Source organism: Prionailurus viverrinus, chromosome D3 (assembly GCF_022837055.1).
Source record: "Prionailurus viverrinus isolate Anna chromosome D3, UM_Priviv_1.0, whole genome shotgun sequence".
NCBI classification, from domain to species: domain Eukaryota; kingdom Metazoa; phylum Chordata; class Mammalia; order Carnivora; family Felidae; genus Prionailurus; species Prionailurus viverrinus.
Genome location: NC_062572.1, coordinates 91,215,599 through 91,228,847, shown reverse-complemented (window position 1 = coordinate 91,228,847; position 13,249 = coordinate 91,215,599). Strand labels below are relative to the sequence as shown.

Below are 13,249 nucleotides of genomic sequence, written 5' to 3'. Positions count from 1 at the left end.
GGGGCTCGAACTCACGGACCGCAAGATCATGACCTGAGCCGAAGTTGGCCGCTTAACCGACTGAGCCACCCAGGCGCCCCTCATGTTTGTTTAAAGTGGACTTCTGATCTGTGCCCCCAGTAGAAGACATTTAAATAAGTTTGGAAATTCCTGCGGTATGTAGTATTATGTAGCTGTTGGAAAAGTCATGTTGAGGAAAGATGCTTGATGACATTGGGAAAATATTTCATAAAAATGCTGGGTAATGCTCATTGGTTGTATGTTACGTGCTAGGCACATATATCAACATGTTTAATCTTCAAAAACTATGAGATAAATACCATTATTTTCCTAAGTTTACATAGTAGTAGTAAGTAACCACTAGGCAATGCTCTCAGTACCATGTATTGTAATCTGCTTTTTACCTAACAAAACAGTATGCATAAGGTAATGATCACAGTTTTCTTGTAAAAATTATTCACACATATACTTATATGTATATCCAGCCCTATTGAGATGGCAAGACCATACGTGATTGGGCGATTTTTATTTATTTCTTTGTGCTTTCAGTTTTTCTATAATGCAGATGGATAACTTTTACAATAGGAGAGGAGAAGAAAACTGGTAGATTTCTATAGCAGTAGATATATTTACACAAAGTAGGAGGGGAAATGGATTTGAGAACAGAGCAATCATCTACCCTTCTTTGTCATGTACCTCTATGTTTTCCATCACTGGGAGAAATTAAGAACCGAGTGCAGTCAGTTATGCAAAGGAGAGTTGTTTAGTTATTGGACACGTACTTATAGATGATTTGCTTAAGGGTGGGGTAAATTTGAACTAAGGTAATACTGAGGCTCAATTTAAGAAGACTTTTTTCCCGATGGAAGTATTTAGGATGCTAATAACCAAGCTCTTTCTTTTGACTTGAATGAGAACTCCTTTCCTTGCCTGAAGATCTCTGGACTTCATCTGTGTTTGCGCCTTGGCCGCTCTTGTCAGTCCCCTTGCTGCTTTGTGACCATCCTTTGTTTTACCATTTGAAGCACCTAACTAAGAGCACTGAAATGCTTCCGTTCCACAGAGGTCTTCTTCCTGACCCCCACGTAGAGTGCTACTCTTTCTTCCTTGTCTCCGCAGTCCCCAAAAGTAATCTGTCCCTCTGGCAGCAGCTTGAGCAAGTCACTGGTGCACCTGCTTGCTTTCCTTTAACTTTCTCCTAGAAAGTTCTGCGAGAGGTGGGGGATGTGCTTGCCTGTCCAACAGGCTATCCTCTGCCTGTGCTTGGTGGGCAGACGGGGTGCTTTTTGAAGATGAATTATCACACAGTTAATCATCTAAGGAGTAGTAGCATAAGTCTACACTTAGACCGAAGAAATCAAAGGTCAGGATATAGGACTGAATTAAAATTAGGTTGGGTAAAGATTAAGAAGAACAATTTTGCGAGCTTTCTGGAAAAGCAAAGAAGACATTCCCAAAGGATTAAAAATATGTGTCTAATGTGTGTATTGTCATATGAATACCTGGGGAAATGGACATCTTGACTATTGGAGAAAGATTTTTCTGTATTTCCAAGAAGGAAATTGAATACAAAAGAGTATACTGTTTTCACCCACATCATGGATGAGTTGTACTCACACATTGTCATCTATGACTTCTAAAGTAGCCTATTTGGTTAAATAAACTGACCACTTCCTTTTAACTCATTTGCTTGGAAAAAACGTATTTTTTTTCGTATCTCCTTCAAACAGCATCCTGGTGGAGAAGAAGTGCTAAGGGAACAAGCTGGAGGGGATGCTACTGAAAACTTTGAGGATGTCGGGCACTCTACAGATGCTAGAGAATTGTCCAAAACGTACATCATTGGAGAGCTTCATCCGGTAAGTACCTTCTTGGGGGCCTTTCCTTTTCTTTAAGGTTGTGAGTTGACCTTGCTCAAAACGGTAGACTTGCATACTACGAAATCAAAGGAGTAAAGCAAAAACAGTTCCTCCTGATTTTAGAACACCAGTCTTGTCGTAAATCAGCTGGAAATTTCTTTGTATTTCCCTGGCTTAGTTCTCACTTGGAGTCAGGACTCTCTACCCCAAGGCCATGGTGCCTCTCAGACTATGAAGTGTCTCTCAGAGCAGCAGATTGATTGATTGATTGATTGATTGATTGATTGATTTACCTACCTATCTACCTACCTACCCACCCACCTACCTATCTACTATCTATCTATTTATTTATTTAACGTCTATTGGTTTTTGAGAGACAGAGACAGAGCGTTAGTAGGGCAGGGGCAGAGAGTAAGGGAGACACAGAATCTGAAGCAGGCTCCAGCCTCCGAGCTGTCAGCACAGAGCCCGACGCGGGGCTCGAACTCACGAACTGTGAGATCATGACCTGAGCCGTAGTCGGATGCCCAACCGACTGAGCCACCCGGGCGCCCCGTGGAGCAGCAGATTTTAGAAAGTGGGGGTCATTGATCCACCATGGGTTTTTTTGTTTTAGTTTTGTTTTTTTGAGTAAAATATTTTACTTAACAAACTCCCTTCTACTTTCATTAGTCTGAGGATATTTTAATTCTAAAAAAATTAAAAAAAAATTTTAACCCACCTCTGTTAAATGAGTGCACTCTACCTTGTATAAAACCAACACGTTCTCCTCTTTTTTTCTCACTTTACCCCAGAACTTTGAGAATGTTACCTTTGGTGTCAGTCCATGGACTGACTTTGGCAAAATGTTGGCCTACTTCAGCTTTTATATAAACCTAGAGGGGTAATATGAGTTTAGGCCCTTCTGTGGCAGTTTCAAATGAGCATGTGAAACTCGGCTAATCTGAATGCGGCTGAACACTTGGCAAGAAGCAGTGTCGTTCTCCAAGCAGGCAGCGGATCCTACACACTGCGTTCAGCTGTTCTCACCTCTGGAGAGCACTGGGGTCTCTCAGCACGGTCCCCAGTCTGCTTCTCAGCTCATGCTGCCTCACCAGGAGCCATCCAGAGGGGGCTGAGGCGCTGTGAGAAGCAGGCTAACAAGAAGCAGCATGGGCGTGTGGCCCTAGCCCAAGCAGGCACTCTGAGAGACCCCGACAGATGAAAACCCATATGAAAAAGTTTTGTTGATTGACGTTTCTTACGACGATCAGGGATGAAGGAAAGCTTAAAGTAGGCTTTTTATGGAAAGCCTGAAGATCAGAAATGTGCTGTAGAGCAATTTCAGTTGAAGGGAGAGGTGGGGTTTTTTGTTTGCTGTTTGGTGGCAGGAGGTGGTGCTCTGAAAGTGTCCCTCACTTATCCGGGGAGTTTATTCATCCACCTGTTTTTATCATCTTCATCTTCACACTTCATCAAAGTGCGGTACTTTCCTGGTAACTGGAGAGGACTTCCCTTAAAATGTTTGATTCTTTCCTTTCCGAAACTTGTGGGTTTAGAGCAGGTGGGTTTTCAGGCTGTGACTACAGCATTTCTGCCTCACCTGCCTACTGGGCTCCTCTGTGGTCACCTTTAGATGCCCCTTAATTTGGACTCCCTCAACCAGAGGTTTAAGAAAATTACGGCCCTGCAACTGGGAGATTGCAGGAATTCACTAAGGATATCACACAGAATTACACACACACACACACACACACACACACACACACACACACAGACTCATTTCAGAGGATAGAAGAGAAGAATCTAATTAGATCCCAGCTGCTCTCTGAATTGAAGATCAAAATCCAAGTCTAATATATATGCGCATCAACATAGAAATAGGATTATCATGGATGATATTCTAAACCTTGGAACTCTAGATTGAAAATTAATCACTTAATCAGTTGTTAATTTTAGCAGTCAACTCAGATGGATCAAACTATGTGAATAACAACCTAGGTAGATGAACATAAATTGCTAATAATTACTGAAGAGTAAGGTTTTTTAAAACATCTCAGTAAAAGCGAGTGCTTTGGACATGGTGCTTTCGTAAACTTTCTTTCATTCCATCATGTGCTTTTTTTCTCCTTTGCAGGATGACAGATCAAAGATAATCAAACCTTCGGTAAGTGTATCATCTCAGCATCTCAGGACCGTATGTGTCTCCACTGTATTTAATGTCTGTCAAACTGGAGGACAGAGGTCTTTTACATATTGGAGGCCAGCATAGGTCTCTCTAGGTTAGATGAATATGTAACCTGTTGGCTCAGGAAAATACTTCACGTGTGGATCGGCCATTGTGTTTCATTAGAACAGCTTGTGTGTTCTCCTCGTAAGACCCTCAATATGTAATTTTTTCCTCATGAATGTCAGTAGCTACCTCTTCAAGAGCTTCTTTTTATAAGTAGCACTGTGCTTCTAATCTGAAAGATTTGACACAAACCTGATTTTCAGAGAGCGTAAAGTCTGATTGAGGACAGATCTTAGTACTTGAACCTTGCAGAACACTACCCGTGTCGTCGTCATCTCTGTGTCCCCGGGACACATAGTAGGTGTAAAATAAACATTGGTTGCATGGATTTAATGTTAGTCAAATTAAATAATAACTTTTGGGGGCATTTTTCCTTAGGAAAGGAAAACAGTTCTAGGGACACTAGTTTTATGTCCTGGTTCACTAGCCCTTCTCTCTGAGCTGATGATCTCACACCTCTGAAGGTAAACCCATAGTAAGAACTGATGCCAACAACCAGAATCCCTGACAAGTACGAGCAGACAGGATGGTTGCTGGCCTGTAATTAAAGGATCTGGAGGAAAGTTTTGCTTAAGCCACAGAAACAAAGGATAGTTTTTCCATTTTGGTTTCTGCTCTTGCTTTTACTGGAGGACAACAGTGGGACTCCATGGGGCTTGTGTGAAGAACCAGCTGCTGTTGACAAGACGTTGTCTTTAATCTATAGCAAAATCCAAGCAGTGAATCCAATAGAGCATGAAGGCCATGCTTACCTTTATACCCCCGGTAGTACAATAAAAGTCTTGCATCGTGCTGTTTCCTACACAGCACCTTCATTTATATTCTCTTCTTTCCCTATTCCAAAGGCTTAAGTTCAATGTTGGTGATCCGAATACCTTGGGAAGATAAGAAATGGACTTGAGAATTTGAATTGCCTCTGTAACAGTTGCTGCCTCTGTAACAGTCCCTGCTGTTCATTCATACGACATTAGCGGCTTTTGGGGGGCTACTTTTGTTGGGGGCAGGTGAAATCCTGTGATGCATGTGGTTTTTGCTTTTTCTCCACAGTCTGTCAGGGAGCAAATACATTTTTTTTTCCTGTTAGGTGTTCAGTATGTTAATAATCTCGGGGCAAATCATTCAGCTATAATAAAACAAAGGTTTGATGAGGCTCATTGTATCAAGTTAGATTTAATGTAGATCCAGCCGTATCCCAAACCATGACGCCCAGAGACAGAAATCAGGGCTGAGGTGGTCAGCGGGCCCCCTACCGTGCTGCCGCATTTCTGGAAGACAGACTCTTTCCTCTCTGAGAACACACATGACAGTGCCTCTATCAGCAGGAGTGGAGGAAGCGGCCGAGAACTTGCCCTCTTCCTTAGAGGCCACAGGCAGATGCAGTGAAGGAAAATTTGTGACCACATTTCAGGATTTTTCTTTCTGGGGCTTCTAGTTTGCCAGGCGAGAGTCCTTAGATATTTCTGTTGTTGTGTCTCTGTGTAACCATCTGTCTGTCTCTGCAGGCTGATCAATGTAAGCTGTGCTCTGAATTTTTTCAGCGTTGCCTGTTTAAAATATCTAGTTGAATTGTAAAATAAGATGCAACAAAGTTGACTAGTTTGAACCCGCCCAGAGGAAAACGTGGTGTTTAGTTGCCAAAGTAAGATATTGGTAGACAGAAATGACATGTTTCTGAACAAATTTGTACCTATCACATTTGCTTACACGGAGGATGTCAGGAGTGTCAATACCTTTTCTTGGTTGTGGTTTTCAAATCGTTGCTGTTTAAATGACCTTATTTGATTCTTGTGATGACCCTGTGGGACCCAGAGACCTTCCAGGGAGGGTGAGAACAGTGAAGCTCAGACCTTGTTCCGAGCGTTGGCCTTGTCTAAGGTCACACGCTGCAGAACCATGGCTAGCACCCATCTCCAGCTTGGCAGGTGCGGTTTCTTGAAGCTTCTTGTGTGGGCTCTGCACGGGAAAGGCATGGGTTAGGAAAGCCTTCCAGTTAGGGACTAGGCTAAGGAAGATGAATGTATAAATGAGAGGACTTTGATTTACAAAGACCCGAGGCGCTTTGCATTATTTTACATAGAGCTTCTCTTGCACTGGTTGAATTATTGACCTTTCTATGTGAAGTTGAACTCCTCAAGGTCATGGAGTGAGCAGGTGGCAGAGCCTATAATAAAAGCCATAGTCTTTTCTGCCTGTTGGTCTTGATGTATTTGTTAGTTACACATAGAAACCCAGCTTAGGCCCCTCAGACCACTGGATCGACAAGACTGTTTCAGTTTCCTTTTCCAGCACGGTGGTAAGTGATAATTCAGACTTTTGCTGTAACTCCCAGGCACCTCTGGGTTAAGAGCCTAACAGAAAATAAACACTTGGAAATATATATAATCTCTTAAAGTACAGCTCTTTTTTTTTTTTTTTTTTAATTTTTTTTTTTTTAACATTTATTTATTTTTGAGACAGAGAGAGAGCATCAACAGGGGAGGGTCAGAGAAAGAGGGAGACACAGAATCTGAAACAGGCTCCAGGCTCTGAGCTGTCAGCACAGAGCCCGACGCGGGGCTCGAACCCACAGACCGTGAGATCATGACCTGAGCCGAAGTCGGATGCTCAACCAACTTGAGCCACCCAGGCGCCCCAAAGTACAGCTCTTTAGAGGATCAAACACCCTAAGAGTTTTTGTTTTAGCATGAGCGCTCAGGGTAGTGTTCGGAGAGTGAGGACAGGCGAGCCTAGTTTCCATAGGGTGGTCAGCATGTTTGGTAAAACGCGTGTACTTGGTATAAGCAAATAACAGATCTGTGCTCGCGTTCTGTTTTACTCTTCCGGGCTTAACTTTCTATTGTGACAATAATATTTTACCTTTAATGAACCGTCGCACTCTGGTTTTCACAACTCATTGTGTCTTCTAATCGCTGAATAATAATTTCGCATAGTCCACTGACTTCTGGTAATGCTTGTTAATTTTATTCATAGATACAAATTTGAAAAGCCTTGCCGTCGTTATGAATACTTTGTGTAGTCGCTAAGATTTAACATTGCTTAAAGAGATAATAGATGTGTGACGTTTCCTTTTTAAATGACTTATTTTTTTCCCTCCTATTGTGTCAGGAATCTTAAAGGCCATGTTTCCAGGTTTGTGGGTCTCCTAACTGTTTTGCTTGCCCTTCCCTAAAAGTTCTCTGCCTTTTCATGGGGTTTCTCTAATGCGCCCTGCTGTGTGTCGCTTTGCCTCACTGCAGACTGCTGATTGTTTTGCTGCTGGCTTGTCTTGTGCTTGGGGAAACTGCGGAGATGAACTCTCTGAGGAAGCTGCCTTACTTACCTTCCTTTGAGGCACTAATACTTCTGCTGGTGTGAAATTTCAAAAGAATGCTTCTTAAGTTTTCAAGCCCAGAACAGTTTATTTTTTCTTAGGCCTTAGTTATTCAGCTGTTTGGGGAAGTATGTATTGTTCCAGAGCCAAAATTAGTTCACTTTCATGGTACCGACAAGAAGAACTTCTCTCAGAAAGTTCTGGAAGGTAAATTAGGCTGCAACTGTGAAAGACCCCAGCACACGCACAGGGTGTCCTTATTTTCAGAGGGCTCTTGGCTAGTGACGGTGTGAGAGACCAGTCCCTAAGGCCTCCGGTATCTTTTTAGAGCCGTCTTGTCAGAGTTGGAGTCCAGGAAAGGTGGTGGTCCACAGTGTTACAATTAATTAATTTAATTATTTTCTGAAGTTTACTTATGTATTTTGAGAGAGAGTGTGCACACACAAGTTGGGGAGGGGCAGAGAGAGAGGGAGAGACAGAAAATCCCAAGCAGGCTCTGTACTGTCAGCGCAGAGCCTGACTGGGGGCTTGATCTCATGACCCTGAGATCTTGACTTGAGCTGAAATCAAGTCAGACACTTAACTGCGCCAGCCAGGTGCCCCCAGAGTGTTGTAATTTAAATGACTGTTTTTACTTCTCTCTTTTTGCTTGACATGTCTTTTAATACAGTTTGGGTGACTTTACTTCATATAAAATTTGAATGAAATAACTAATGTTTTTTATGGAATGTTTCATCAGTGCTTTTAAAAAATTAAACTGCTCTTCCTGAAGGTAGTGGTGGGGTTATATGTATGTGTACATGATAATCTGTTTTCAGTTTCTCCATTAAAATATTCAGATGTGTACTGTGTACAGGATATTTTCTATATAGGCTATTTTTAACATTTTCTTTCAAATTATCTAGGTTATGTTTGTAAGTAATTTACATACAGATGATTCTTAAAATTTTTTTCCTTCTGAAAAAATGGTGAAATTGGGCATTTTAGTGAAAAGTTTATGATGTTAATTTTCCCTTTCAATGTGTTTGGAAGAATGTACTGAGTAAAATACTGTGACCTACTTATAAAAGAAGTTCTTAGTCAACTGAATAAATGTTTAGATGTTCCCTTTACATTTACTTTTTCTCTCGTGTTTCAGGAGACTCTCATTACTACTGTTGATTCTAATTCCAGGTACGTGATACGTGGTAGTTTTCTTTTAAAGTAATTGTGATCAGAAGGCTCATAGAGTCAGAGTGGGATTATGGGACCCTCCCCCATTTGAGGTGCAGGCGTCCACTGTGCCCCCCCCCCCCCCCCCCCCCGTCAGTGGACATCCCAGGATTGTCCCCACTTGGCACCCACATGACTCAGGACACTCTCTCCTCAGCTGTCAGCTCAGACTCGGGACCCTCTTCAGAACAACCCCGAATCTCACCCTCTGGCCATATCTACCCTATAGGACAGACTGAACAAATGGGTCTCCTTTTCTCCACGGTAGTCCTGTGGCCAGCACAGTCTTTTACTCTCCAGGCAAACATCTCTTTCCTTTCTCATTCAGTATATGATCCGGTTTTAGCATAATAGGTCTCTCTAGGCATGGTTCAGTGTTCTTCTAAGTGTAACATGAGTCCCTTGTTCTAGGGACTGGATTTCTGTGGTATAGTCCAACGTTGTATTGACATTTTTGGCAGTTCTAGCATATTGACTTGTGTAATTGGGACTATATGTATCTGTGTATCTGGTAGCTAGAGATATTTGGCCCCAAGCTCAAAGCCACACATTTATGCTTATTTATTCTTTCACCCTGTCAAATGTAACTGCCCCAGTCTCTGTCGGTGTTCTAGTACATTACCTGCCTTCAGGCAGTGGTTAGTACTCACTTCATCCTATGTTTCATGGGCAGGTCAGTTTCCTTCTAAATGAAAACTGAAAAGCCCACCAAGATGAAAATTGCATTTGTAACCCTTGTGCAGGTTAAATCTTGTTAATGAACTCCATCTTTGTATGGGTTGATGTGTGAAGTTTTACAGGGTCGAAAGTTTATGCCAGAAAATGTATGTCTTCATGGGTGATTGTCTGGCTTAATTCACATTCTACAAGCTGTATATTTTGTTTTCTAAGTAATTAAAGGTTCCTATCTAAATTGAAGATCATCCTAGCTTTGTCCCTGATTTGATCTGTCATCTGCCATTTATAGTAGATCAGAAGTTCTTTGCACCAGGACTGAAACAGTGTGTAAGTTAGGGAGTTTTCTGGGTTTACACCTGTGGACCACAGATGAAGTCGTTTGGGCATGCTGTTTCTTCCCGCATTAAATCTATTGTGCATTTGTACAGATTAGATTTTCAGAACAGAGTCGGAGAATGGAAAGTTGTGATGGACATAGCAACCTTAATCATCCTGTGGTTCAAAGTCCTTAACTTCACAGTCGAGGAGATGTGCTGTTCTCCTGGTTATAGACCTGTTGATGCCTCTGCCAAAATGAGAAACTTGATTTTCTGGTTCTCAGTTTAGTACTATTTTAAATTCTTAGTGTATGTGAGTAGAATAAAACCTGTAAGGAATATTTGCTTTTATGAACTTGTGATCCGTAACTCAGAGTTTGTGTCCTTAGATAAGTCACTAGTTATCGGTAGCATCTATTGGGGGAGTGAGTGGTTCATAGCTCTTTGTATAAGTTTATAGAACTAGATTTAAGTGGCACAGGGGTGGGGCCGTTTATTTTCTTATAAAGCCGAGCAGGTGCTGGTATATTAGGGCATGTGATGTGCTCATGTCACTTTTAACGAGTTAGTTGGCTTTTCATCCAGGTACGTTAGAGAGGTAATAAAAACATGCCACAGTGGTTTTCATGGTAATCAGAAGAGCAGAGGTTTTGAGTCCTGTGTATCGAGCACCATACAAGCATCATTGCCATTTCTTTCCAGCTGGTGGACCAACTGGGTGATCCCCGCCATCTCAGCCCTGGTGGTAGCCCTGATGTATCATCTCTACACAAAGGAAGATTAAACACACTCTCAGAAGTCAATGAAAGAAAAGACTGCTTTGGATCAGGGAGAAAGACGCCAATGTTAACTGCTTCAGCTGACAGAAACCTTCACCTGAGATATAATTTTAGTACACCTGTTTCTCTTTTCTCTTACCTTAGAACCAAACCAAAAGGAACTCTTCTGTTCTTTCTACTCTTGAACTCTTAGAATGTGCCTTTTTGTTCATCAACTTTTTTTTGATGTTCCATCACTACATAATTTACTTATTGTAGGCATGATCGTTTAAAAATATATCTGGCTTTTAAAATATACCACCACGTTTGTCTGTCTACTTGGTACATAATTGTCTTTAACGTTTAGAATCTGATTATTCAGCAGAGTCATTTAATGCACTGGTCATTCAGACCCAAGTTGTCCCTATGGTGTGAGGAAGGGAATGTCCTTGGATCTCTCCTTGTGCTCTTCCTCATCTCACTGAACAACCAGTTCTGCCTCTTCCAGCAGAGTTTCCCTTTCGAGGGAATTAGGAAGGTCTAAAAAATGAAAGATTCCTTTTTTTTTTTTAATTTTTTTAATGTTTATTTTTGAGAGTGAGAGAGAGAGAGAGAGAGAGAGGAGAGAGTGCAAGCGGGGGAGGGGCAGACAGAGGGAGACATAGAATTCAAAGCAGGCTCTAACCTCTGAGCTCTCAGCACAGAGCCCCATGTGGGGCTTGAACTCAGGGACTGTGAGATTGTGACCTGAGCTGAAGCCAGACGCCTAACTGACTGAGCGACTGAACCACCCAGGCACTCCCAAAATGTAAGATTTCTAATGATTCTACTTGAAACAGATGATAAAGAGAAGGTAGCCTATAGGACCTATAAAAAAGAGACCATCTCGTCTTTGATTAAAAGAAAGAAACCTGTGAACTATAAAGAATAAAACCTGTGAACCATGAGAGGACATTTTAGCCCTCCCTTCTCACAGACTGAAAATATTCTGAAGAGGTTCACAGTCGTATAGGTTCTAAAGTTCAAAAAAACTACTCATTCAGAGGCCAAAAATGTTAATGTGCTCACGTAAGAAAATGTTCATTCCCTCCTTTGCAAAAACAAAATTTGAAAGAGATACGGGACATTTGGAACCTGAGTTCTGAAGAAAGTTAGCTGGTGCTGATGAGCCGTGAGGAATTCTGGTATGGCTCTGTTCATTTTCTCATTGGAGTTCCAGGAGACTAATTCTGTCGTCTTTGTTTATTATCCTCGGCCCCATGCTATTTTTCTTCCGAAGGTGGAAACTAGAAGGACGAATTAGATTCTAAGTGTGACTTAGTTATGTGTGACTGCAAGTTTCCATTGGCATGCTGGCCAACTGAAAAGCAATGGAGTTCTTCAGAAATAACTAAAACACATTGGAAAGGACTTTGTAAATTACAGAGTATTATTTAAAAAGAGGCAACAGGCCCCAAATTGTGCTAAGCCCACATCACCAAACAGAGGCTTAATACCTAAACGGATTGCAGTTTCACCCTCTCCCAGGAGTAGAATCTTAAGCTGGGCAGTCTGGAATTACCTGGCCAGCACTAGTGAGATAATCCGAGATGGATCCCTCCTCCCCGCTGCGGTCCCCTCAAAAGAAGATGGCTCTGCTAAAATAACTTCCTTGTCCCACCTCTTTCTGCCCGTAACTCTAACGTTTTCTGCAGCTCCTGGGCACTTCTTTCTATGTGCCAGGTGGGGTACCACCCCATTTGTGAATTGTTGAATAAAACTAATAAGATCTTTAAATTTTATTCAGATGAATTTTGGCTTTTAACAGATTTGGTGGCAAGGATGGGATCTGAAGGAAGCCTCTCACGGCTTTGGGGGCGAGAAACACAGGCAGGGTACCCACAAACCCTCTGTCTTTCTAGCCCTTTCAGAGGGCCGTGGGTAAGTTCCTCTTGGTTCTGAGCTCTGCTCTCTCTGTGTCAAGCTCCTGACCTTGTTGGCTCTCTAAGCTGTCGCTTGCTTCCGGTCCCTGATTCCATGTTGAGAAGTGCTGGCAGTCGGGACTGCAGTTCCCCGTCTGGTCAGAATCCTTACTCTTGCTTGAATCTCAGATTCCATGTTGGTGGTGGTTCATTCCAGAGTTCTCCATTTGTTTGGGGTCTGCTGGCTTAGTCCTATCCCCAGTCTCATTGCTGGCAGTTGCCAACTGGAGTCAAACTAGGTGTGGCTTAAGCTGGCCTAGATCCAGTGTGTTTCGTGTAGGTAAAGGCAGTGGAGATCTTGGAAGCCAAAAGCTGCATAATTGACTTGCATGCGTTGAGCACTTAAAAACTGTTAGAATACTTGCCACCTAACTTTATCCATAAGCTGGTCACAGAACAGGTTACACTGATGCTAGATCACCTGCCAACCTCAAGAAAGTCTCCGTGTGGTGAGGTCCAAACATCACACGATCCCCCAGCCCAGCCACACATCCCCTTAGGTGTTAGTTCGGCTCCAAAAGACCCAGAGTCTTAGCTCAGAGAGTTGAACATACCACCTTTCGGCACAACTACTTATCTGGTGTCTAAGAACTGGGGTCCCAGAAGCTGTAGATATTTACAATGACAAAGTCTTACTAAAAACAACCTAGAATTACAATGGCCATTATGAGAAACATTCCTGTTAGACAAGATTTTGAAAGCAAGGGCTCCCAAACCAGACAGAATGGGTCACCCCAGGTTGCAGGAGATCCTCCTCAGATGCCTTAAACTCCTGAGGCACCGGGGTAGGTCAGTTAAGTGTCCAACTTTGGCTCACGTCATGATCGCATGGTTTGTGAGTTCGAGCCCCGCGTCGGGTTCTGTGCTGACAGCTCAGAGCCT

General features: G+C 42.4%; 1 protein-coding gene across 1 annotated transcript in view; it reads left to right on the top strand.

Moving 5' to 3' along the window:
* LOC125149154 (cytochrome b5) overlaps window positions 1-10,724 on the top strand; it is a 38,201-nt gene extending 27,477 nt beyond the window's left edge. Inside the window, exons 2-5 of the mRNA XM_047827895.1 lie at window positions 1,731-1,859; window positions 3,976-4,005; window positions 8,580-8,614; window positions 10,351-10,724. Coding sequence (XP_047683851.1) covers window positions 1,731-1,859; window positions 3,976-4,005; window positions 8,580-8,614; window positions 10,351-10,432 — 276 coding nt within the window. The 3' untranslated portion in view covers window positions 10,433-10,724. The remainder of the gene's footprint in view (window positions 1-1,730; window positions 1,860-3,975; window positions 4,006-8,579; window positions 8,615-10,350) is intronic.
* Window positions 10,725-13,249: the final 2,525 nt, after the last annotated feature.